Source organism: Equus quagga, chromosome 13 (assembly GCF_021613505.1).
Source record: "Equus quagga isolate Etosha38 chromosome 13, UCLA_HA_Equagga_1.0, whole genome shotgun sequence".
In the NCBI taxonomy this organism is placed as follows: Eukaryota; Metazoa; Chordata; class Mammalia; order Perissodactyla; family Equidae; genus Equus; species Equus quagga.
Window position 1 is genome coordinate 39,121,347 of NC_060279.1, and position 24,276 is coordinate 39,145,622.

At 45.8% G+C, this 24,276-nt stretch overlaps 3 protein-coding genes across 13 annotated transcripts in view; all 3 read right to left on the reverse strand.

Annotated features, from left to right (window-relative positions):
* Positions 1-92: 92 nt before the first annotated feature.
* AQP10 (aquaporin 10) lies at positions 93-4,123 on the reverse strand. The gene is made up of 7 exons (XM_046683749.1): positions 3,953-4,123; positions 3,192-3,368; positions 2,681-2,807; positions 1,952-2,089; positions 1,727-1,845; positions 1,266-1,483; positions 93-788 (listed from the first exon to the last, which is right to left on the reverse strand). The coding sequence occupies exons 2-7, from the start codon at positions 3,294-3,296 to the stop codon at positions 590-592; spliced, it is 906 nt and encodes a 301-aa protein (XP_046539705.1). The 5' UTR covers positions 3,297-3,368; positions 3,953-4,123; the 3' UTR covers positions 93-589.
* Positions 4,124-18,144: 14,021 nt separating this feature from the next.
* HAX1 (HCLS1 associated protein X-1) lies at positions 18,145-21,362 on the reverse strand. 3 transcript variants are annotated; one of them, XM_046681973.1, is made up of 8 exons: positions 21,160-21,362; positions 20,895-21,043; positions 20,375-20,637; positions 20,010-20,197; positions 19,019-19,070; positions 18,774-18,880; positions 18,555-18,645; positions 18,145-18,343 (listed from the first exon to the last, which is right to left on the reverse strand). In XM_046681973.1, the coding sequence occupies exons 2-8, from the start codon at positions 20,948-20,950 to the stop codon at positions 18,321-18,323; spliced, it is 780 nt and encodes a 259-aa protein (XP_046537929.1). In that variant the 5' UTR covers positions 20,951-21,043; positions 21,160-21,362; the 3' UTR covers positions 18,145-18,320. The 3 variants fall into 3 exon arrangements, with proteins under 3 accessions (XP_046537929.1, XP_046537926.1, XP_046537927.1); XM_046681970.1 differs by having other exon boundaries at positions 18,145-18,406; positions 21,160-21,356; XM_046681971.1 differs by lacking the exon at positions 20,895-21,043 and having other exon boundaries at positions 18,145-18,406; positions 21,160-21,352.
* Positions 21,363-22,438: 1,076 nt separating this feature from the next.
* UBAP2L (ubiquitin associated protein 2 like) overlaps positions 22,439-24,276 on the reverse strand; it is a 41,173-nt gene continuing 39,335 nt past the window's right edge. For 5 of the 9 annotated variants that reach the window (XM_046681950.1, XM_046681949.1, XM_046681948.1 and 2 more), the window contains exons 27-28: positions 24,099-24,149; positions 22,626-23,260 (exon numbers count right to left, since the gene is read on the reverse strand). In XM_046681950.1, the coding sequence (XP_046537906.1) occupies positions 23,165-23,260; positions 24,099-24,149 (147 nt within the window). In that variant the 3' untranslated portion in view covers positions 22,626-23,164. Of the gene's footprint in view, positions 22,593-22,625; positions 23,261-24,098; positions 24,150-24,276 lie in introns of those variants that run through there. The other 4 variants (XM_046681952.1, XM_046681953.1, XM_046681954.1 and 1 more) reach the window with 3 other exon arrangements.

Consider the following 24,276-nt stretch of genomic DNA (forward strand, 5'->3'; position numbering starts at 1 on the left):
TGTCTCTAGGCGCTTCCATGGCTGCGTTCCCCTGCCGGCACTCTCTTCTTCCCCCACCCACCACGCCCCCTTGGAGGAGACAGTTTCCCCACTCCTAACTACTATCCGGGGATGGCTGAGTCTAGGAGAGGCGCCCCAGTGAGGGTAAAGGCGGGCGGCGCTGAGGTTACGAGAGCTAGGAGTCAGGCAGTGGGAAGCAAGCTTTGGAGGAACCCCCAAGGTTATGCCCTCCACTGGATGGTAGGCCCCCACTACCCTGCGGATTCCCTTAGCCTTCCCAATCCGGCTTCCAGGCTGCGCACCCTCTGGCGGTTATTTTGAGGAACTACGTCCCTGGAAGCCCTCAGGGTCCGAAAACCTGCTTTGTGGGGTAAGAGGAGGAAGAGCCTGGGTCCCGGGACCTTATCCTCCTCCAGTTCTCCCTGTCTAGGCATCCTCCCCAGGTTAGGAGGAAGCGATACCTAGCTAAGAACAGAAAAGCTGCCTAGAGCCTCGTGTATTGATAAAGAGAAAGAATGTCTTGTCACCAGGCCTGGGTCTCTGGCCTGGTCCAGTATCCATGAGGGAGATGAGGGCTGTCATGTCAGAATCATAGCTTACACTCCGGCATCTGAGCTGAGGCAGGAGTTTCCAAGTCTGAAGTTTTATGTTGGGCAAACTCTAGATCCTGAACTGGCTCTGAGTCCTCAGGGTGGTGCAGAGCCACCAGCAGATGGTATGTGGCTGTGCCAAGTGTTGCCCCCACCAGAGGGGCCACCACAGGCACCCACCACCAGCCATTACCAGCACTGCAAAAGAAGCACAAAAAGATATCAGGGGTGACTCCCCTAGCCTTCCCCCAAAGGACTGGGCGCAGTAACAAGAGCATTCCCCAAAGCAATGCCCAGGGTGATAGACACCAGGAAGAGCTAGGGTGTCTTGGCACTAAAGCATAGCACTTAGAGAGAAGGAGACCCCAGAGAGCTTGTCTTAGGAAATTATCTGAATACCCATTTTGCCGACGACGTCATTAATACCCCAAAGAGGTAAGATGATGAACACAACCTCCAAATCTTACTTTAGTGAAATCTTACTTAGGTTTCAATGAAAAGGGGGGAAGGAGAAAAGGAGGCAAAAGAGAAAGAGAGAACTGGGGCTTAGAAGAGGGACACTGTCCTAAGAAGCCAAGAGACCTATTTAGGAGGAGAGAGCTGGGGAGCCAGGGACAGAGCCCTTAGCAGAGAGAGGTGAGTGGAAGGACAGCACCAGAGGAAGCCATCTCCCACCTGAAAACTTCAGGGCCCCAGCCAGCCACGTAGGTGAAAAGCCGTGGGCCCAGGTCCCGGGCAGGACTGAGTGGGGACCCACAGTTGGTGCCCATGGTTAGCGTAATGACCAGGACCAGCAGCCCCACTGCTATGGGCTCCAGACCTGCAGGCACTCCCTTGTTCCGTTTGTCCAGGATGGCCAACAGCCCCACAATCAGGATCCCGGTGCCCAGAACCTTGGAGTTGACAGAGGCAGAGGGGCTCCCATTAGCTGCCGGATACTCCATCTGCCCTCTCTCACCCAAAGATTCCAGGCCACCACCCCATGTCATCTGACTGTCCAACACAGACGGCTGAGGTGGGCGGTGGTGCAAAGATGGACACAACCCCACATTGCACCCAGAGCCTGAACCATTGGATGGGGTCCCAGGGAACAAGGGAAAGATTGGGGCTCTCGCAGCTCTCCCCCTCACACCTACCTGATCCAAAAAGTCATTGTTCAGGGACAGATAGGGGGCAGGGTAGGTGGCAAAGATGGAGGCTGTCTCCTTGGGGCCAGTCACTGTCAGATTCCCACCTGTATAGTTCTGTAGGGCATCTGTGGGGTAGAGGGACACCCAGGATTTCCATCTTTGGTCATTCAAAACTGTTCTGAGGCACCCCTGCCCACATACTGGTGCCCCCCATCCTGTTCCCTCTGTTACCGTAGTAGAGAGCATACGTGACTCCAGAGGCACAGAAAGCATACAGCAGCTGCACCAAGGAGTAAATGGGGAGCTTGGCCCAGGGGAGTCGTCCCAGGAGGCACATGGCCAGGGAGAAAGCTGGATTCAGGTGGGCCCCTTCAAGGATCAAGAAAAGAAGACCAACATGCATTAAGTGTCACTGCCAGGCACTTTCATCAGATAACACTGCTACTCCTCCTTGCAACTCTTAAGGCAGATATTACTATTCCCATCATATAGACTAGGAAGTTGAGGCTCAAGGAGGTTAAGCAACTTGTCAAGGTCACACAGAGAGGCCAAGGTTTGAGCCTGGGTCTGTCTGCTCTTTCCACTACAGTGTTTGTGTCTCAAGGCTCCAGCCAGGCACACTGATTCAGTATGTGTCTGAGAGACAAGCAGCTGAGGTCCTGAGAAAAGATGAACCCCAGAGGATTTCAGGTGGGGGACACAGAAGTTCGCACTTACCCTAATGCCTCGCCACATAAATCTGTCTAGGTGAGCAGAGGATTAATGTGACAAGGGAGATGGAGAGATACAAATGGGGAGGGGCTGGATAGGGACAACGGCATATCTCAGTCCAGGGCACTGGTCAAACTCAAGGAGATAATGTCCATGAGTCACCAAAGATATGCCTTTTCCCCATTATCATATACCCACACTCACATGCACATCCTACCTGCTCTGATGACCAGACCCCACTCTCCTCACCTGAGACATTTCCACCCACGTAGATGGCTATTACGACAGCCAGAGAGGCAGCCAGAAACGAAGTGAAGAAGTTGCCTTTGGTTTCTCCAGTGGTGACAGTTTGGGCCGAAGCCCCCAGGGTAAGGAGCTGGGGAGAGGGAAGATGAGGAACAGGGAATCAGGGATAGGGAGCCCGGTGGACCAACAGGAAAGAGAGATGGGAAGGCGAGGAGAGCAGCCAAGAGAGATGAATGGACATCAGGGATGAGCAGGGAAGGGAGAAAAGCAGAAAGAGAGAAAGGAAAAGAAATGGGAAAAGTGGAGGAAAAGTAAAGAAAGAGAAGGAGGGTGAGAGATGGAAAGGGACAGGAATAAAAATGAGGGAATATGAGAGGAATAAAAAAGAGCGGGGACAAGAGAAATGACAGATAGTTGAATAGAAGCAGGACACTGGGAGGAAGAGAAAAGGACACCAGGAAGAGCCAAAACTTTTGCCCACCTCTCCTTTCCTTGCCCCAATTACCCTGCTTACCATAAGCACAAACACACCCAGAAACTCTGCAAGGCACTGTCGGGCTAGGAGGTTGCGGATCCGGAACCAGTCCTTGACTTCGGCCAGAGGCTGAGTGTGGGCCATGGTGAAGACAACCTGTGTCTGGTCACTGCTCCCTCCGTCTGAACAGGCACACTGCTAGTACACCGCTGTTGCCTGCCAGGGAAAAAGATAAGGAAAAGACTTTAAAACCAATTAGCTCAGCTCCTGAAGAGCAGCTAATTGGTGCAGGGTTTGTGCACGTATGTGCGCTAGGGAGGATAGAGATAATTGGAGAATGTCCAAGGGCAGGCTCTGTACATGACCAGAGCCTGGAGTTTGCCCAGGCTCTGTCTCCTCTTTCTTTCATCACTGTCCTTCCTAGGAATAGCCTCCCCCTATGCTGACAGATTGAGGGAAGTACCCTGCTCCAGATACATTAGTTCTCTTGGTCCTCAAGACAATTGCGTAAAGTAGTATTACTGCTCCCTACTCTAAACGTTGAGGGTATTGAAAGAGCCTTAGAACTCCCCAAGGCCACACAGCTAGTTAATGGCTGAGTCTGAACTCAAATCCAGGTCTTCTGACTCTCCATCTGATACTCCACAGTGCCTCTCATATGGAATGTGAAACCTTTCCTCAAACCATTCCGATGCTTGGAAAACTCAATAGGCATCCAAAGAGACTGGGCTGGAAACCATAGACTACAAGAATAAAACCCACACTTTGAATGGTTATACTTCCCTCATGCAGAGTCTCACCTTGATTAGAGTCTTTGTGTCTCTTGCCATGGCTCCAGATGAGAGCTTCACACTCATGCTGAGCCCCATCTCCCCGCCTCTGGATGCTTGCTGCTCTTATTCTGCGTAACACGTAGCCACTTCCTACTTCTTCATATCTCAGGCCTCCAGTTAGATTCATTCAACTATGAATCAAGTTCCAGATGCTGGGGAAACAGTGGTAAACAAAACACGGTCCCTGCCCTCTTAGAACTTATATTCTAGTAGGTGGAAACAGACAATATACACATTTTTAACATACTGTCTATAGTTTATAGTTATACTGTCTCAAGGGCTGGGCCATGTAACCCCATGGGCTCTAGCACAGTCCTGGGCATATCTATGTGCAACGATACTTCTTTACTGGGTTTAGTGGATACTATAGTGCTCTACCCAGATCCCCTCCTTGGGGCCAATGTACCCATTCCCCAGCTGCTGGGAATATCAGACGCTGATAGCACACAGCTGTTTTCCTCAAGGCAATGCCTTCCATGGCAGGAAACTGCCTCACCCAAGGTTACGTGCCCTACCCTAGGGCCCATGTCAGCGACTGGCTGATGCAGAGATATGAAGACCTGGCCTCTTTGCCTCAGTTTGAGACAACTCTCAAGGGCCATTCCAGCTCCAAATTTCCCCATAGAATCAGCTGAGGCCTCTGTTATATCTTGTGTGTCAGTTTCCTCCTCTGCCCAGTCCTGTCTTCCTCTCTTCCTTACATGTGTATCTCCTGAAAGCACTAACACTCCCCAATAAGCCTTGTTCATGTATCACTTCATCTTAGTCTTTTTCCAGGGAATTCAATTTAAGACAGTTGGTGTCAGGAGTGGTTCTAGCAAGCAAACTCTAAAATGGGACTTGGGTGATAGATTATTTGCCTGCTAGCTGACAAAAAGAACACTATCATGGTAGTAGGTGGAGTATGGATAGTCTCTAGCTTGCTGAAGTGATACAATTATTAAAGTTGTCAGCAGGGATCAATTGGAAGGGGTTAATGTTTGAAAGGATACGCACTAGTGCAATATCTCTGGCGCTTGAGAGGTGTGCGGGAAATGCTAACTATAAGCTCCATAGAACTGATCACCAAATCAAGTCAGACTCTGAAAGCCATCAGGCCCCCTTGACAGCATTTAAGGAAACCTTAATCTCTTTGCATCCAGCGGGCATCAGAGTGGAGGACCAGCTCAAATCTTAATTGTATGAGTAGCAGAGTTTTAGAGAAGGTTGAATTCTCAACCCCAGTAGATTTCCTATGCCAAGTTTAGGGTCCTGAAACAACAAGGGTAGGATCCTGACACTTGAGTTAGGGAGATCTGGTTAGATGAAACTGAGAATCTTGAATCCCCAGATTCCTCTGAACCCTCTGAGCCTGCAGAATTGGCCCATTCCCGGCTTGCATAAAGATCACACAAAGGCTTCAAAGGAGGCAGGTGCTTTACAAGACAGCACTCACCCCTAAAGGATCTATCTCCACCTGCTTTCCTAGCAACAGGACCAATAGGGAACGAATTCTGGCAGAGTCCCAAAAAGGATGTTGGCCTACTAAGAAAAGAGAGGGAATATATGCTAAAGGAGCTTCAGGGATCTGGCTCATGCGTACCTGCAGAATTTGGTAGCATTATACATAGAACTGGATACTGAGAGCTCTGGATTAAGGGAGGTGCAACATAAAGTTAGATATGGAAGAATTTATTGATATGGGAGCACTCTCCTGTGATACAGGATTTAACCTCTTGGCAAGATGCCTGGGATATGGGGTGAATACACTTATAGGATGGTTCTAAGAGGCTTGGGGAAAATAATGGCCCACTCTTAGGAAAGTAAAAATGCCAAAACAAGTCATTTATGTTGATAACCATTATGAAGAAAAGGGAGAATACTCAGAACTTTTGAGGATTTTTGGACAAAGGATCTAAATTAACACTGATAGCTGACAACCCAAAGTTTACCACAGCCTCTTGTTAAGAGTAGGAGCCTGCTTTGGCAGCCCGGGGTTCGCCAGTTCGGATCCTGGGTGCGGACATGGCACCACTTGGCAAGCCATGCTGTGGTAGGCATCCCACATATAAAGTAGAGGAAAATGGGCACGGATGTTAGCTCAGGGCCAGTCTTCCTCAACAGAAAGAGGAGGATTGGCAGCAGATGTTAGCTCAGGGCTAATCTTCCTCAAAAAAATAAAATAAAAATAAAAAGAATATATTTAGGGGCCGGCCCGGTGGCACAGCTGTTAAGTTTGCACATTCTGCTTCTCAGTGGCCCGGGGTTCGCTGATTCGGATCCCAGGTGCAGACATGGCACCGCTTGGCAAGCCATGCTGTGGTAGGCATCCCACATATAATGTAGAGGAAGATGGGCATGGATGTTAGCTCAGGGCCAGTCTTCCTCAGCAAAAAGAGGAGGATTGGCAGTAGTTAGCTCAGGGCTAATCTTCCTCAAAAAAAAAAAAAAAAGAGTAGGATCATATGGGGTCCAGATAATAAATTGATTCCTGGCTCAGGTCTGTTTCAAAGTATATTCACTGAGACCATGGATCCACCCAGTGATCCACCCAATACTCTATCATATAACTGATATGGACATCCTTTTCCTAAATGTTACAAAAGACAATGGACTCTCTCTTGCTAACTGAGGCCTAAATTCTTTTCTGTTGACCCAGGTCAGTTTCTCAGGAGAAATGGAAACTTGAGCAATGGATATATAACCATTGATCCCTAATTTGTAATAGTTTGTTTTGCTACTGACATTTTACTAATGTCCCTGTTATGCTGATTAAGATAAAGACAAAGATAGAATGACGCCAGTGGTGAGACCACCAGACTATGTCTGCAGACCCTGTTTTTCATCAATGGTTACTATAGAATTTGGACTGACGCCAACATCCTGTGGTTTCAGCCTATATAATATTACCCCTACCCTTCCCCTTTGGAACACCCATTTAAGACCTCCTTGGGTTGGTGCTTCCCCAGCCTGCAGGCTATAACTGGATGAAATAAACTTCAACTTTCCTTGAACCTCTTACTGTTAAGTGTTTTCTTCCAGGTTAACACTTTGAAGTTGCAGAACACTCACACTAGTTTCTTGATAGGGGGAGTAAGTGATGAAGGCCAACTGTAGGCCTAAAACTTCCCCGCACCAAGATAATAAATAAAAATATTACCATACCCTAGGGAAAATGGAAGAGATTAGTGCTACCCCCAAAGACTTAAAGAACACAGGAGAGGGGCTGGCCCAGTGGTGCAGCAGTTAAGTTCGCACGTTCCACTTCTCGGCAGCCCTGGGTTCACCGGTTCGGATCCAGGGTGCAGACATGGTACCGCTTGGCCAGCCCTGCTGTGGTAGGCGTCCCGTGTATAAAGTAGAGGAAGATGGGCATGGATGTTAGCTCAGGGCCAGTCTTCCTCAGCAAAAAGAGGAGGATTGGCAGCAGACGTTAGCTCAGGGCTAATCTTCCTCAAAAAAAAAAAAAACAAGTGTTGGAGAGGATGTAGAGAAAAGGGAACACTCAAACAGTGCTGACAAGAATGCAAACTGGTGCAGCCACTATGGAAAACAATATGCAGGTTTCTCAAAAAATTAAAAATAGTAATACCATACTCCCAGCTATCCCACTACTGGGCATTTATCCAAAGAACATGAAATCAACAATACAAAGAGATTTATGCACCTCTATGTTCCTTGCAGCATTATTCACATTAGACAAGATGTGGAAGCAACCCAAGTGCCCGTCAACTGATGAATGGATAAAGAAGATGTAGTATAAATATACCATGGAATACTAGTCAGCCATAAAAAAAGACAAAATTGTCCCATTTGCAACAACATGGATGGACCATGAGGGTATTATGCTAAGTGAAATAAGCCATACAGAGAAAGACAAACACTGTATGATTTCACTCATATGTGGAAGATAAACAAATGCATGGATAAAGAGAACAAATTAGTGGTTACCAGAGGGCAAAGGGCTTGGGGGTTGGGCAAAAGGGGTAAAAGGACACATATGTACAGTGATGGATAAAAACTAGACTATTGGTGGTGAGCACAATGCAGTCTATCCAGAATCTGATATATAACAATGTACACCTGAAATTACACAATGTTATAAATCAATAAAAAAATAATCATTTTTTAAAAAATATACAGATGTGGCCCCTGTCATACCACCAGTTTGGCTCCTACAAAAACTGGATAGGGGGCCGGTCCAGTGGTGCAGCGGTTAAGTTCGCACGTTCCGCTTCTCGGCAGCCCGGGGTTCACCAGTTCGGATCCCAGGTGCAGACATGGCACCACTTGTCAAGCCATGCTGTGGTAGGCGTCCCACATATAAAGTAGAGGAAGATGGGCATGGATGTTAGCTCAGGGCCAGTCTGCCTCAGCAAAAAGAGGAGGATTGGCAGCAGTTAGCTCAGGGCTAATCTTCCTCAAAAAAAAAAAAACCAACTGGATAGATGATGGCAGATGGCAGTGGTCTACCATAAACTTAACCAAATTGTAACTCTGATTGCAGTTACTGTGTCCCAAAAGGTAACTTTGTAGAGTAGTTTAATATAGCCTCTGATTGAGGATATGCAGCCATTAATCTGGTAAACACTTTATTTTCCATCCCAATCAGAGAGGAAAGGAGGATCAGAAGCAGTTTGCATCCACATGGGAAGGATAATATATACTTATGGTCTTGCCCCAGGACTATGTTAACTCTCTGGCCCTCTATCATAATAAAATCTAAAGGGGCCTTGACTATCTGGACATTTTGAAGAACATTACATTGGTCCACTACATCCATAACATCGTGCTAATCAGACCAGAAGAGCAAGAAGTGGCAAGTACATTGGAGACCCTGGAAAGATACATGTATTCAGAGAGTGGGAAATAAACCCTACAAAGACTCAGGAAACTGCCACAGTGGTGAAGTTTTTAGAGGTCCAGTGGTCTGGGACATGCTGGGATATCCTCTCCAAAGTAAATGACCGATTACTGCTTCTCACACTTCCCACCACTAACAAAGAAGTACAGTACCAATCTTCTTAGGATTCTAGAGCAATACATTTCACATTTTAGAATACAACTCTATCCAATTTACCAGCTGACACAGGGGTCTGTCAACTTTGAGTGGATCCAAAAGGAGAGAGAAGAGGCCTCTGAAGCCACATGACCCAGCAGACCCTATGGGACTAGCATATCTGTGTTAGGTAGGAAAAGATGCTGTGTGTGGTTTGGCAAGCTCTAATAGGAGAATCCTAAGATAGACCCCTAGGACCCTGGGGCAAGGACAAGCTATCTGCCCAGAGAAATACATACCATTTGAAAAACAGCTCCTGGAGTGCTACTGGATTCCAACAGAGACAGAGCACCTGACTACAGTCCAAGTGACCAAGTAACCACAACGTCCCATCACAAGCTGGACTCTATCAGATCCTCCATGCCATTAGGAAGGGTGAGCCCAGCAAGAACACATTGTAAAATGGAAGTGGCATCTTTGGGATCAGGCATATGCAAGGTCAGAGGGCACAAGCAAGCTGAAAAGCAAGTGGTACAGACTCTCATATCATTCAACAGTGTTGTATTTGCATCTCTCTCAGCTCACAACTATGACGCTATTGGGGATTGTCTTAGTCCATTCAGATTGCTATAGCAAAATACCATAGACTGGGTGGCTTATAAACATCATAAATTTCTCTCTCACAGCTCTGCAGGCTGGGAAGTCCAAGATCAAGTTGCCGGCAGATTCAGTGTCTGGTGAGGGCCCACTTGCTGGTTCATAGACAGTTGCATCTTCATATGGCAAAGGGGACAAGGGGGATCTGAGGTCTCTTTTATAAGGAAACTAATCTGATTCATGAGGGCTCTTGCCTCATGACCTAATCACCTCCCAAAGGCCCCACCCTCCAAATATCATCACATTGGGGATTAGGTTTCAACATATGAATTTGGAGGGATGCATTCAGTCTATGGCAGGGATCTCTTGTGATGAGAGATCAGAGAAGGAAAAAGTCTAAGCTTGGTTCACAGATGATTTGCATGGTATGTGAGTAAAAGCCAAAAATTGCTGATGCTTTACAGTCCCAGTCAGGAGAGGCCCTGAAAGACAGTGGTGAGAGGAAATCCTCCCAGTGGACAGAGATTTGAACAGTACATCTGGTCAACCACTTTGTGTGGAAAGAGAAGATGAGACTATACAATCATATGGGCAGTGGCAAATGGCCTAGCTGGTTGGTCAGGGGCTTGAAAAGACAAAGAGTGGGAGATCAGGGACAAGAAGGTCCGAGGATGAGATGTGGATGGACCTATGTGGGTAGTCTTGAAGTGTAAAGATCTTTGTATCATACATTACTGCCCACCAGAAAGGATTCATCACAGATGAGGTAGTGAACAACCAAGGAGGCAGAATGACTCAGCCACTGCCTGTCATCAGCCACCCCAGTTCTGAACAATGGATATACTGAATGGAGTAACTGGTGGTAGGAATAGAGGCTATTCATGGGCCCCACAACAGGAGCTCCTACTCAGTAAGGCTGAACTAGCTACTGCTGCTGCCAATGGCCAACTGCCATTAACAAATACTAAGTCCCTGATATGGTGCTATCCCTTGAGGAAAACAAGCAGTCACTTAGGGTCAAGTTGGGGAACACTAGATTCCATCACTTTTAACTGGGATTGACACATACTCTGAGTATACGTTTGCCTTTCCTGACCATAGGGTCTTAGCTAATACCATTCTCCAAGGACTTACAGAGTACTTGATCCATCAACAAGGGATCCACATTAAAGGGGGAGTGACAGGGGGCACATGACCAAAGGATCCACTGGTCTTATACTGCCCTACTCAGAGGCCACCAGTCTCATAGAGCAGTTCTGTGGCTTCACAGATGAGGTGCCAGCTTCAAGATGAAACCCAGGATGGGGCACTACCCTTCAGAACATCATATATACCCTAAATCAATGACCACTGTATGATTCTGTGTTCCCAACAGGTAGATTATATGGATCTAGGAATTAATTATACACATCTAGGATAGAAATCAAGTAGCCATCACTTATCTTCACTCCTAGTGAACTACATGGGGAATTTTTTTTTTTTGAAAGATTGGCACCTGACCTAACATCTGTTGCCAATCTTCTTCTTCTTTTTTTTTTCTCTTCTTCTCCCTAAAGCCCCCCAGGACATGGTTGTATATTCTAGTTGTAGGTCCTTCTGGTTGTGCTAGTGGGACGCCACCTCAGCATGGCCTGATGAGTGGTGCCATGTCCGTGCCCAGGGTCCAAACCAGTGAAACCCTGAGCCGCCGAAGCAGAGCACACCAACTTAACCGCTCAGCCATGGGGCCAGCCCCTACGTGGGGAACTTGGTTTTAAGGTCTAGGGGTCCTGGATACAAGAGGTGTAATGCTTCCTCCAGGGGTCACAGTAAGAATTCTCCTTGAGGGCCGGCCCGGTGGTGCAGCGGTTAAGTGCACACGTTCCGCTTCGGCGGCCTGGGGTTCGCCGGTTTGGATCCCGGGTGCAGACATGGCACCGCTTGGCACGCCATGTTGTGGAGGCATCCCACGTATAAAGTAGAGGAAGATGGGCACGGATGTTAGCTCAGAGCCAGTCTTCCTCAGCAAAAAGAGGAGGGTTGGCAGCAGTTAGCTCAGGGCTAATCTTCCTCAAAAAAAAAAAAAAAAAAAAGAATTCCCCTTGAACTTTGGAGTCTGTGTAGCAAGAGACAAGTAGGCAAGAAAATGTTGTCATACTGGCAGGAGTAATTGACTGTGATGGAGGGGGAAGGACTGTAGCTATACATGGGAGGCAGGAAGACTATTTTTGCATTCATTTACTATTGCTGCTCCCATGTTCAGTTTTAACAGTAAACAGAAAAGTATAGCAGCCACAGCCTGAGAAAGGCACGGTAACCAAGGGGACCGTCAGGTCAAGGTCTGGGTCATCCTAGTATCCAGTTGCCTAGACCAGTAGAGGTGCTCTCCAAAGGCGAGGACAATCTAGAACTAGTGGTGCAGGAGCGGGTAAGAATCCATCAGAGCCTCAAAACCAATTGCAGCAGTAAACCTTCTAAACAGTAAACCACTAAACCTTCTCTTACAGTTCCCCCAAGAAATAATACCAATCAGAATCCTATAGAAGCTTTCCCCCAACGAGGTAAACTAGCCATAAGAAGTATGGATTTGAACAGTGCAAGTGGTAAACTATAGTAGACACCACAGTGCTTCACCCAGATCCTCTCTTTCGGGTCATGAGCCTATTTCCCAGCTGCTAGGAAGAGCAGTTGCTGATGGCTTACAGCTGCCTCCCTGACTGGAAATTACCTCAGCCACGTCAAACTATCAATGATCGGTTGGTTCAGGGATACAAGTCCTGGCCCCTTTGCCTTAATTTGGGACAACTTGAAAGAATTATCTCCATCCCAAAACTTTCTAGAATCCTAGGATCAGTTGAGTACTCAGGTGCAACCACATTGTGTCAGCCACTCCCTCTGTTCAATCCTGCTTTCTTCATTTCCCTACAGGTAGCTCTCTCAAGAACACTCCCAAATAAACCTTCTGCATGAAACTCTCTTTATCAGAGTCTGTTTCCAAGGGGACCCAATCTAAGACAGTTTTCCCAACCCTACACACTTCCTCTCATTAGCCACCCTCCTTGAGCCTTTCAGGCTGAATATCAAAAGTCACCATATCCCTCCTCTCTCTCTCTCTTTCTTCTATTACTGTAAAGAACGATTAGTTTTATTTTTATAGTTTCTAAAGAAATATGTGGTCATCATCCTTATGCCATACAGTCATGTTTCTAGGTGGAAGAACTTCTATTAGACCAGAGGTCGTCAACCAGGAATGGTACTATCCCCTAGAGAGCATTTTGAAAATTTTTGGAGGCAGGATTTTTGTTATTGTTCCACAATCATGGTGGGGGAAGTTCTCAATATATAGTGGCCAGGGGCTAGATATGTCAAATATCTCGCAAGACACACAACAAAGACTTGTTCTGTCTTATGTGACTTTAGAATGTCCTACCAGATGTGTACATTGGTGAAAAACTTTATAATGATGTGAGCTCAGAATCTCTGTTTTATACATAAACACAAGTACTTTTTAGCAGTTTTAATGTATCTTGAATTTTCTAGGCATGCAACCATCATGTAAATGAGAGAAGGCAGTACCTTATTTTGTTTGGAACTTTCAGGGCCATTCACTATTTCAGAAAAACATGTTAACTAACTTCATTTTCATGAAATTTGGGAGGCTATGGGACATATCTATATCAGTCAGGATATTTCATTATGGATTCTAGTTGTGCCTGAGCACATATTAAAAAATATACTATTTTATTACTTTCCTTTTATTTCTCCTTTATAGAAAGTTTGAGGGTGCCAGCCCAGTGGCACAGCGGTTAAGTTAGCACGTTCCACTTCTCAGCAGCCCAGGGTTCACCGGTTCGGATCCTGGGTTCTGACATGGCACCGCTTGGCAAAAGCCATGCTGTGGTAGGCGTCCCACGTATAAAGTAGAGGAAGATGGGCATGGATGTTAGCTCAGGGCCAGTCTTCCTGAGCAAAAAGAGGAGGATTGGCAGCAGTTAACTCAGGGCTAATCTTCCTCAAAAAAAAAAAAGAAAGTTTGAGTATATATGTACATATATGTAATTATTACGTGTATATATTATCGATAAATTTAACTACAGGATATTACGTAGCGTTACAATTTTGTGTGTGTAAAAAAGGTAGTGTTGGTGGGAATTCTGGGAAGACAGCAGCAGCAATGAAAACCCAGTTTTTGGATTTTCTTGAATTTCCACATAAAAAGACAGAACAGATAGCAAAATGAAAAACTCATTAAAAACACTTACAATAAAGCTAGGTGACAAAGTATACTTTCAAACCCTGTAGTACAGTGGGTAGGGACATGAAAAGCCCTAAGACCTGTACAGCATCAGTGTTTCTGCAAGAAGCAGAGAGTAGAGAAAAGCAACACGTTATATGATAAACCCAAGAACAGGAGAACCCCCAAATGGCCCTCGAGCATTCTCTGGAAGTTCTGCAGGTCAATTTCAGAACAGCTGAAACTGGCATGGATTTTACTCCTTCAACAGTGGGTGATTTCATGAGGCCTACAGAAGAGTCTGAAGGGGCCATAGCAGTCAGGTCCCAATAAACTTTTAAAATTGATCTATCTGGTCTAGCTTCCAGAACAGGGTCCCACACTGAGGAGAAACTGCATGTCAATTTTTACCAAAAAAAAAAACTACTAGAATTTTGATAGGAATTGCATTAAATCTATAGATAAATTTGGGCAGAATTACTATCTTAACAATATTAAATGTTCCAATTCATGAACATGGTATATCTCCTTTTATTTAAATTATCCCAGCAATTTTTGTAGTTTTCAAAAATGTTCAGCTCTTGCACTTCTTCTGTCAAAATTAAGTATTTTATTCTTTATTATGCTATTATGAATGGAATTCTTAATTTCATTTTCAGTCTGTTTGTTGCCAATATGTAGAAATACATTTTTTTTTTTTTTGCATATTGATCTAATATCTTGAAACCTTGCTATACTCACAGAACTCTCTAGAATCCTAAGATCAGTTGAGGACTCAGGTGCAACCACATTGTGTCAGCCACTCCCTCTGTTCAATCCTGCTTTCTTCACTTCCCTACAGGTAGATCTCCCAAGAACACAAAAAAAGTAATTTTTTGTTGTTGATTCCTAAGGATTTTTTCCTACATACAAGATCATGGCATCTGTAAATACAGTTTTACTTTTTCCTTTCCATTCCATTTTCTGGCCTTATTGGATTATCTAGAACCTTCAGTACAATGTTGAATAGAAGTGGTAAGAGCAGATAACCTGGCTTTGTTCCTAATCTTAGAGGGAAAGCATCAGTCTTTCAGCATTAAATATGACATTTGGTATAGGTTTTTATAGATACCTCTTTTTTGGACTCATTTCATGTCTGAAAGTGTCTATTATACTCCTACATTTAATAATAGTTTAATTGGGCAGACAATTCTAGGTTGGAAATAATTTTCCTTCAGTATTTTAAAGACTTTATTTTTTTTCCTTTTTCTCCCCAAAGCCCCCTGGTACATAGTTGTATATTCTTAGTTGTGGGTCCTTCTAGTTGTGGCATGTGGGATGTTGCCTCAGCGTGGCTCAATGAGCAGTGCCATGTCCACGCCCAGGATTTGAGCTGACGAAACACCAGGCCGCCTGCAGCAGAGTGTGCGAACCCAACCACTCGGCCATGGGGCCAGCCCCTCCTTCAGTATTTTAAAAGTAATGCTCCATTGTCTTTTTTTTTCTCTTGGGAAGATTCACCCTGAGCTAACATCTGCTGCCCATCTTCCCCATATTTTCCTCCCCAAAGCCCCAGTGCACAGTTGTATATTCTAGTTGTAGGTCCTTCTAGTTCTTCTATGTGAGCCACTGCCACAACATGGCTACTGACAGATGAGTGGTGTGGTTCCATGCCCAGGATCAGAACCCAGGCCACTGAAGCAGTGAGAATGCCAGACTTTAACTACTAGGCCATCAGGGCTGGTTCTCCATTGTCTTTTAATTCCAGTGTTGCTGTTAAAGTGGAGAACATTCTGATTCCTGATCCTCTGTATGTGATTTTTGTTTTTTCTCTTTCTCTGAATCAATTAGATTCTCCTTTGTCCCTATTGTTCTGAAATTTCATATGATGTGCCTTGGAGTGGGTTTATTTTCATCCTTGCTGTCAAGCGTGTAGTGGGTCCTTTCACGTTACAAAGCAGCATTCTTCACTTCTGGGCTCTTTTCTTGACATTTCATTGATGATTTCTACTACTCCAGTTTTCTCATCTTTTTTCCTTCTATTTTCTATCTCTGTTATTTGGTTTACTTCTTTGGAGATTTCCTCAACTTTGTCATCCAAACCTTTTTATATTTTTTCATTTCTGCCATTGCATTTTTTTAACTCCCCAAAGTTCATTCTTATTTTGTTTATTCCTCTTTTGTAGCATCCTGTTCTGGTTTTATGGATATATCATCTCATATTTCTAAGGATATTGTTTTCTTGCTAAATTTCCATCTTTCTGTGTAGTCTCTTTCTTCCAAGTTGCTTCTTTTGTTTGTATCAGTCATCATCCTTCATGTTGGATGCTGTCCAGAGATGTCTGGTAATCTCTGGCTCCATCTGTGTTTATGATGGTACTCTAAAAAGCTGATTTTGTTGTTAGCACCATCAAGTCAATTCCAACTCCTAGCAACCCTGTGTACAGCAGAGTGGAACCCTGCCTGGTCTTTTTGCACCATTCACTCACCTTCTGGCATTGTATCAGATGATGCTCCGCTGCTATTCATAGGGTTTTCATGGCCAATTTTTTCAGAAGTGGGCAGCCAGGTCCTTCTTCCTAGTCTGTCTTAGTTTGGAAACTCTGCTGAAACCTGTCCACCATGAGTGACCCAACTGGTATTTGACTGGTGGCATAGCTTTGAGCATCACAACATACAGCAGCCACAGTATGACAACCAACAGATGGGTGATGTGTCTTCCTGACCAGGAAACATCTGAGCCACAGTGGTGAGAATGCCAAATCTTAACCATTAGACCACCAGCACTGAGTGCAAAAAGTTGACTGGAAAACTCAATTGTATTCTTTATAGTAGAAGAGTTAGAGAATAAAAAAACAGGTGGGAGGACTTGTTCTACTAAATACAACTATAGTATTTAAAAGTGTAATATGGGGGGGGCTGGCCCAGTGTAGTAGTTAAGTTTGCATGCTCCACTTTGGCAGCCCAGGGTTCGCATTTTTGGATCCTGGGCATGGACCTATACACTGTTCATCAAGCCATGCCGTGGTGGCATCCCACATACAAAATAGAGGAAGATTGGCACAGATGTTGGCTCAGTGACAATCTTCCTCAAGGTAAAGAGGAAGATTGGCAATAGAGGTTAGCTCAGGGGCAATCTTCCTCACCATAAAAAAAGAAAAGAAAAGTGTAATATGGGCACAAAGACAGACAAATAGATTAACAAAAGACAGTAGAAAGACCCAGTACAGGCACATATACATATTTGCATATATATATTATATGTGTGAGATATGTGTGTGTGTGTATATGTACATGTATGTGTCTTTGTATATATATGTATTTTTTCCAAATGGAAAAAAATGAAACAAGTCCCCTGATTCACACCATAAAGGAAGATAAATTCCAGGTGGATTAAGAAACCTAAACGTAAAAGCAAAACTATAAAACTCACAGAGGATAATAAAAGGGAGTATCCTTTTAACCTTGGGTTAGGGGAGATTTCTAAAAGATATAAAGAGCACTAACCACAAAGGAAAAGATAAATTTGGCTATAATAAATCATCTCCTGTTCATCAAAACATAAAAGAGAATAAAAAGACAAAACTTCATTACTATATCTCCTCTCCTTTGTTCTTGTGAGATGCCTCTTTAGAAAAATCTCTTTATTGTTATTTTTCTGGAGTTTCCGGAGGGAACAGAGGTAAATAAACTTGTAAGATCTGCCACTATAAACCACAGTGCTAAACTTTAATGAGAAAAAGACCCAGAAATGTTTGTGCTAGTTATATTTTCTTACATAAAAAAATAAAAACAGGGGCCAGCCCCGTGGCCGAGTGGTTAAGTTTGTGCACTCTGCTTTGGCAGCCCAGGGTTTTGCCAGTTCGGATCCTGGGCGTGAGATGGCACTGCTCGTGAAGCCATGCTGAGGCGGCATACCACATGCCACAACTAGAAGGACCCACAACTAAAATAACACAAGTATGTACTGGGGGGCTTTGGGGAGAAAAAGGAAAAATAATATCTTAAGAAATAAATAAATTAAAAACATAGCCAATAAAGGAAGAAATATTTGCCCATCTACTTTCTCAAATGATCTCATGAACTATCAATCACAGTGATCCCACATCTAGGGAAATAGTCATCTCCTACGCTTTCATACGCATCCTTTTTTTTGTAATATAATGCATACCTGTCTAGAAATTTTCCTGGAATTATCTCTAGCTCTATCATCTCCTCAGGATATTAGGAAAATCATTTTCTTTGGGTACCTGACCTGTACTTATCAAACCAGGTTTTGAAAGTGGAACAAAAAATTCAGAAATAAGGAGAAAGTTGTGGGCCTAGCTAATTTGGGAAGCCCTGGATGGTGCCAGAAAGTGGAACAGCCTTAACAAAACCAAGACTAAGGAATTAGCATAAATAAAGGTTTTATTGGTCAGTTTGGGTGAGTGACATACTGACATACCCCCAATTCACTGTTCCACACATCCAAGGTCCTGAGGCGGCAGGAGGAGAAGCTAAGCTCATTGATGGTGAGCAAAGGGCGGGAGGTGAAAGAACCTGAAGGTCTCTGAGATTTAACAAGGCTACCGGGACCGGAACCAACGTCCTAGGAATAAATCCAGGATGGAAAAGGTATCATCCAGGGCTGGAGGTGTTGGTGATTCTGGATCTAAGGAAGAAAGTGATACATGTAGGCTAAACAAGAGAGACTGGGCAGAGGCAAAGGAGAGAAATAATATTAAAGGGCAGAAGAGTAAAAGTTTCCCTTTCCCAAGGAATTAAAAGATGGACGCCTTTTATTCTCACTCTACACTTACCATCTCTAGGACTGCCATCTGCTTCTTGATGGGTTACTGTGGTCTCTGTCCGGCCTTCACTGTCCACCACAGTCCGGCGCTCCTCCACTGTCTACAAGGAGAAGCCCCCACCATATCCCTAACATCACTAAAAGTGAGTTCACTGGTTTCTTTATATAGATCCCTCTTTCCAGAGCATCGTCTGGCCACAGTTCCCTTTACCCCTCTCTCCCAACTCACCCCATCTGGCTTAGTGATCTTGGTCACAGAGATGCTCTTGAAATAAGATTTAGGCTGGGGCTGCAGAACTGGACCAAGGCCCTCCTGGGAAACCTGGGAATCAAGATCTAGAAGTGCAGAGAGAGGACACAGGAAAGAAGAGTCCAAGAGAAAGAAGAGGACAAGGAAGAAACTTCAGGGAGGAAGCACAGAGGGAACTTCAGGAGACCAGAGGTCTGGTGAATGCCCACTCCCTCCAGACTCACCATTGTCCTCTTTGGCTCTAGAGTCGGGGGTCACAGGCCACATATCATCAAACTGCAGAAGAACCCAAAGTAGGTAAAATGACTCCTTTCAATCTGAAACTTGAGGGGTCAAAGAACCAAAACTACTGCCAAGTTCCAAAACTACCTTTCCTCAGAACAGAGAATCCCATTCAGGATAGCTTTATTTACTCGTTCCTTCTTCCTTCCTAGCTGTTTATGTCCTTCTACCTGAACTGATGCTTTTCTGTCCTCCCCCAACAATCTTGCCTTGTCACACAAGCATATAGACTAGTGTTTTTGTCCTTTTTTTTTTTTTTAGAAAAAACAGAATTCCCATTTTCTCCCAAAGAAAACCCTGCAACAAGCTTAATATAAAAAACGGGCCGGCCCGGTAGCACAGCGGTTAAGTTCACACGTTCCGCTTGCCGGCGCCCTGGGGTTCGCCAGTTCGGATCCCAGGGGCGGACACGGCACCGCTTGACAAAAGCCATGCTGTGGTACGCGTCCCACATATAAAGTAGAGGAAGATGGGCATAGATGTTAGCTCAGGGCCAGTTTTCCTCAGCAAAAAGAGGAGGATTGGCAGTAGGCTAATCTTCCTCAAAAAAAAAAAAACAGAACACAAATAGGACCGGTCCCATGGCCAAGTGGTTAAGTTTGCATGTTCCCCTTAGGCAGCCCAGGGTTTCGCCGGTTCGGATCCTGGGCACAGACCTAGCACTGCTCATCAAGCCATGCTGAAGTGGCATCCCACATGCCACAACTAGAACGACCCACAACTAAAAATATACAACTATGTACCAGGGAGCTTTGGGGAGAAAAAGGGAAAAAAAAATTAATTAATTAATTTAAAAAAAGAAAACAAATAAATACACTAAGCAGGGGGCCTAGGTTTCCAACCCAAGTCCATTAGATTCCAACAAGGATGCCAGTCTTTGGACTCGGTTAGTTGTATCCCACAGGCTCTCACTTCAGACTCAGATGTACTCACCCTACGGGGAGGTCTCTGGGAGCCCCAGTCTGGTGCTGGTTTGGGAGATTCAGTTCTTACATCACTCTCCAAGACCCCCCCAAAGATCCTGGGCTGGTGGCTATCTGGATACTTAAGCATTGAGTCTCGAAGTGTCCGACCCTCCTGCCGTCTCTCACCAGGTGTCTCTGACTCAGGACCTGGAAGTTCTGCAGAAAGGTGGCAGGTGGATGCTGGGGGTGGGAAAGGACTTGGGCTCTTTTAAACCTCCTTGAAATTATTAGTCTTCTCACACTTCCCATCCCCCAACTACTCTCTGCAGGCTCCTTATTTCAACCACCAACCCAGCAGAAACCTTAAGTTCTCCCTCAGGGGCAGCCACACACCAGGAGGGCGCGAAGGCAAGGTCCAGGCCCCAATCTCGCTGAAGATGTTATTGAAATCCCGTACTAGGTCATCAAAGCCGAAGTTGTCATGGAACCGCATCCCTCCTCCTGGGCTGAAGCTGAAACCGAAGCCAAATTCCTCGGGGGGCTGGGGACCCTCAAACCTCGAGCTTCCACGGCCCCACGTGGCTCCTTTTTCTTCCTCTTCCTCATCCTCTTCATCTTCATCTCGAGTCATCCCTCCAAAAAAGGGATCTCTGTAGCTAGGGGTGGAGGCAGATTGGCCACCAAGATTTCAGAACTACTTAAACCATAAAATCAACTCATGGGTGGCAAAGCGGGACACGAGTAGGAGTCTGGGAAGCTGAGGCGAGGGTTAGAGGACTGGCCATCGGGTTTTTGTTTTGTTTTAGTTTTTATCAGTCAGTCCTCAGCTTGCAGCTCCCCTAAACACCTTCCCTCGGCTTTTCTTCAGTGTTCCCCAGGCCCTCCCCTCTCTCCCAAGGTCCTGCTCACTTACTCACTGTCGTCTTCCCCAGAGCCCCATTGTCTTCCCCGCCTGGGCCCCCGTTGCATCACCCCAGATCGGAGAAAGGCTTAAGCTGCCCTTTCTCCTCCTCTTAACGACCGCCTTGGCTACTGTCGCAGGGTGAGTGCTCAATGTCGTGTCTTCTCCGCAGGAGTTGAAGGAGTGGGAAAGAGGATGTTTTTCCAAAAATTGTGTGATAGGGGTCAAACTCCCCTCAAAAGACCACCCTCCTTGTCCGACCCGGGCGCACTCTCACCTCCGAGGTCGAGAAAAGCCGAAAAATCCCCGAAAGAGGTCAAAGAGGCTCATTCCCGTATTGGGACTCGAACCTTTGAACCCCACCTGAGGCCCATTCACACCTGGGGGCAGGCCTGCACGGCGTTATCGGAAACTAAGCAGACCATTAGCCCCCGCCGCCGGAAAGCAAGCCTGTGATCCGGACACTGTCGTAAAATGACGGTAAGCAAGACGTGCGGCGGCCGGGAGGCGGGGCGGACAGTCCTCCCAAATTCGAAAGGCTTTCTCTTTACCCCACCTGTTTCCCGTGCGGGTAGTGGGCGGGCCAAATTTCCATTTTCCAGTGATCACCTGCCTCCTAAGCCGATTCTCCTGATTGGACCAACGCAGTCCAATAAGGCATCTCTCGAGAGTTTGATGCTGTATGGCACCGATAAAGTCGCCAGAGGGCAGCCCATGCGCACAAACGAACCGGTACGAGACACTCTGTCACCGCTGGTTCAGACGTGGACTACCAGTACTGCCCTCTGAGAGTCACCTCGCCCCCTTCCTCGGTCCTGCTTGTTTCTTGACTGATCTAACATTAGAAGGATGGACAAAATGTTTTATCAAGCTCCTTCTAGTATTGAATTCCCCAGAGTTGAGTGGAGATAAAGACACGGGGACGCACGGACTTAACTTCCTCTCCAGCAACTAAGGAGTTTGTCCCAACCATGATGGATTCTTTCACTTCTAGGCAGGCTCTGCAACCAGCAGGATAACGACTTTGTAAGAGAGCAAGGGAAACCTAGGGAAGGGTGTTGAGAAGGAAGAAAGAATTTGGAGCTATCCCCCTTTTCCTATCATTGACTTTCAAAGCGCCCCCCCGCACTCCCCCGCCCCCGCTCCCGTACCCGCCACCAGCATCCCAACCCCTGCCTTGCTCTAGATTCTTCCTTTTCAAGAGGCTAGGTATAGCTATGCGAAATGAAAGTACTCAAGAAGCAGGAACTACTGTAGTCTACTCCTAGGAGAAATGAGTCCCAAGCTTCAGTTTTGCTAGCCAACAATGCATGTTGCCCTCACTTCTTTCCAGTTCATCTGCCTCCACAGATCTAAATTATACTTTGACACTACAAAGCCATTTCTTTCAGCTCCTTCTTCATCCTCTCACTTTCCATCCAATATCTGCTATTTCACTCCCTTCACTGCCTAAAATCTGCTGTAGATGTAGGTTTCTGGAGGAAATGAAGATTTGTGGTGGTTCTTTCCAGGCACCAGGCTGTGAAATTCTGAGGAGGAAGGGAAGGAAATCCCCTCAAGGGCAAGATACTAGTACGTTAGGGTCAGAGGAGTTCTTAAAGGGCGAAGATTTCATTTTATTCCACTGTCTTCAGGGCCTGCTAGAGGAGGCCCAGTGTGGTACAGTAATACTTATTCACCGAGCCGGTCATCGACGAGACTGAGGATATCCTAGATGGAGTAAGAATGGGCAGAGGCTGAAGGTAGAGGTTTGTTTTTTTTTTTATATATACAAGACACATTAATCCATTAAATTTGAGGACACAGTACAAAAAAAAAAAACACTTCAACTAATTCATCTGACAACGCTGTTCATATTCATGACGCCATTTTTTGTTGTTGTTTTGTTTCCTAATAATAAAGGAGGAGACTTAGGGCTGTTGGGCTGATATATATTTGGGGGTCCCCCCTCCCCACCTCACCCATACACCACCAGGGTGAACAGGAGGACAAGGTAGGGCAGGGCCCACAGAAAAGTTTCATAATCTTGAATGCAAGGGGAAGGAGGAGAGGAAAGGACAAAAAAAAAAAAAAGAGAAAATACAAATCCTATAATACATACAACAGAGTGGGGATGGTATGGGAGTGGGACAGACATGAAGCTGAGACATGGGGTGGGCCGCTGGGGGTGGGGGGCAGTGGAACCCCCCCCCTTCCTTTCTCTCTTTGATGCTGTTTCCATAGTTGCCAGGCTGAGAAGCCCTCTCAGAAGATGGGACCGGGAGAAGAGGAGGGTCAGGGCCTCAGTTGGCCCCCCAGCTGTAGCTGTTGTAGGCAGACTTGTTGGTCTGGGGCTTCTGCGGGATGGAGCTGGTCTGGCTACGTTGCCCGCTGCCCGTCTGCAGGGGAATGGGAGGATGATGGGGAGGAAAAAGGTGTGTAGTTAGGACAAATTTGTTATATCTTAGGTGGAAATGTGGAAATTATCTTGCTCTCCCATTCTCCTTCCTTAGAAACTGCTCTGAAGCTTCTCAACCATAGAAAATTTGGTTTATATAGCTGCTAGAGCACCACTGATAAGAAAGCACTTTCAAACTTTACATAGGGGAAAGATGAAAAGAGGGCAAGATATCTTTAGACAAGATAGTGAATCAGTTCCACACATTTTCAATTCCACTCCCCCCACCTCCACCCTCCCCTACTCTGAGAAAAGGCTACTCTCTAGAGAGAATTTTGGCCTCTTAGAGATGAGTGATCACAAGGTGATTTCATTTTCATTGATTCTCATGAATGCCTCAATTTGGAAAGCTGTCTTCGAGAGCAAGGAAGCCCTTATTCCAGCTCCCCAGCCACCTATGATGGAGGAGAGGTCACTTGTACCACCCCATGGTACCACACGTGGTACCACCCATACCACACATCACATCTGCGAGCCCATTTCAGGCAAGATAGGAGAGACAGTCTGAGGTGCCAGGCTCCAGATGCTGCCCCAAGAATCCTTTCCATTCCGGTAACCAAATGTTTCCAGAGTTAGGGAAGGGTAGAAAGAAAAAGAGGGCATTGAGGAGGGGAGGACAAAAGAGGAATGGGAGGCCAGAGAGCTGAGCAAGGTGTTGTGTTTGTGTATCCCGACTTGTGACCGTGCAGTCTTTTCTCTTCAAGTTCCCTAAGGCTGTGGAGGTGAAATGGGGACTGAAAAGGAGTGGGTTCAAGCATATCATCATTCAGTTTCATTACCTGCTCCTCCTGCTGGCGCTGGCAACAGAGAATCATCTGCAAATATGGTAGCTGAGGCAGAACCAGGATATATGGAAAATAAAGGGACAAACTTTGACAATAGAACTCCACCATTAGAAGGGAAAGCTATAATGTCAGGGAAGGGGAAAGGCTGGGAGAGGTAAGAGGGGAGGTGTGA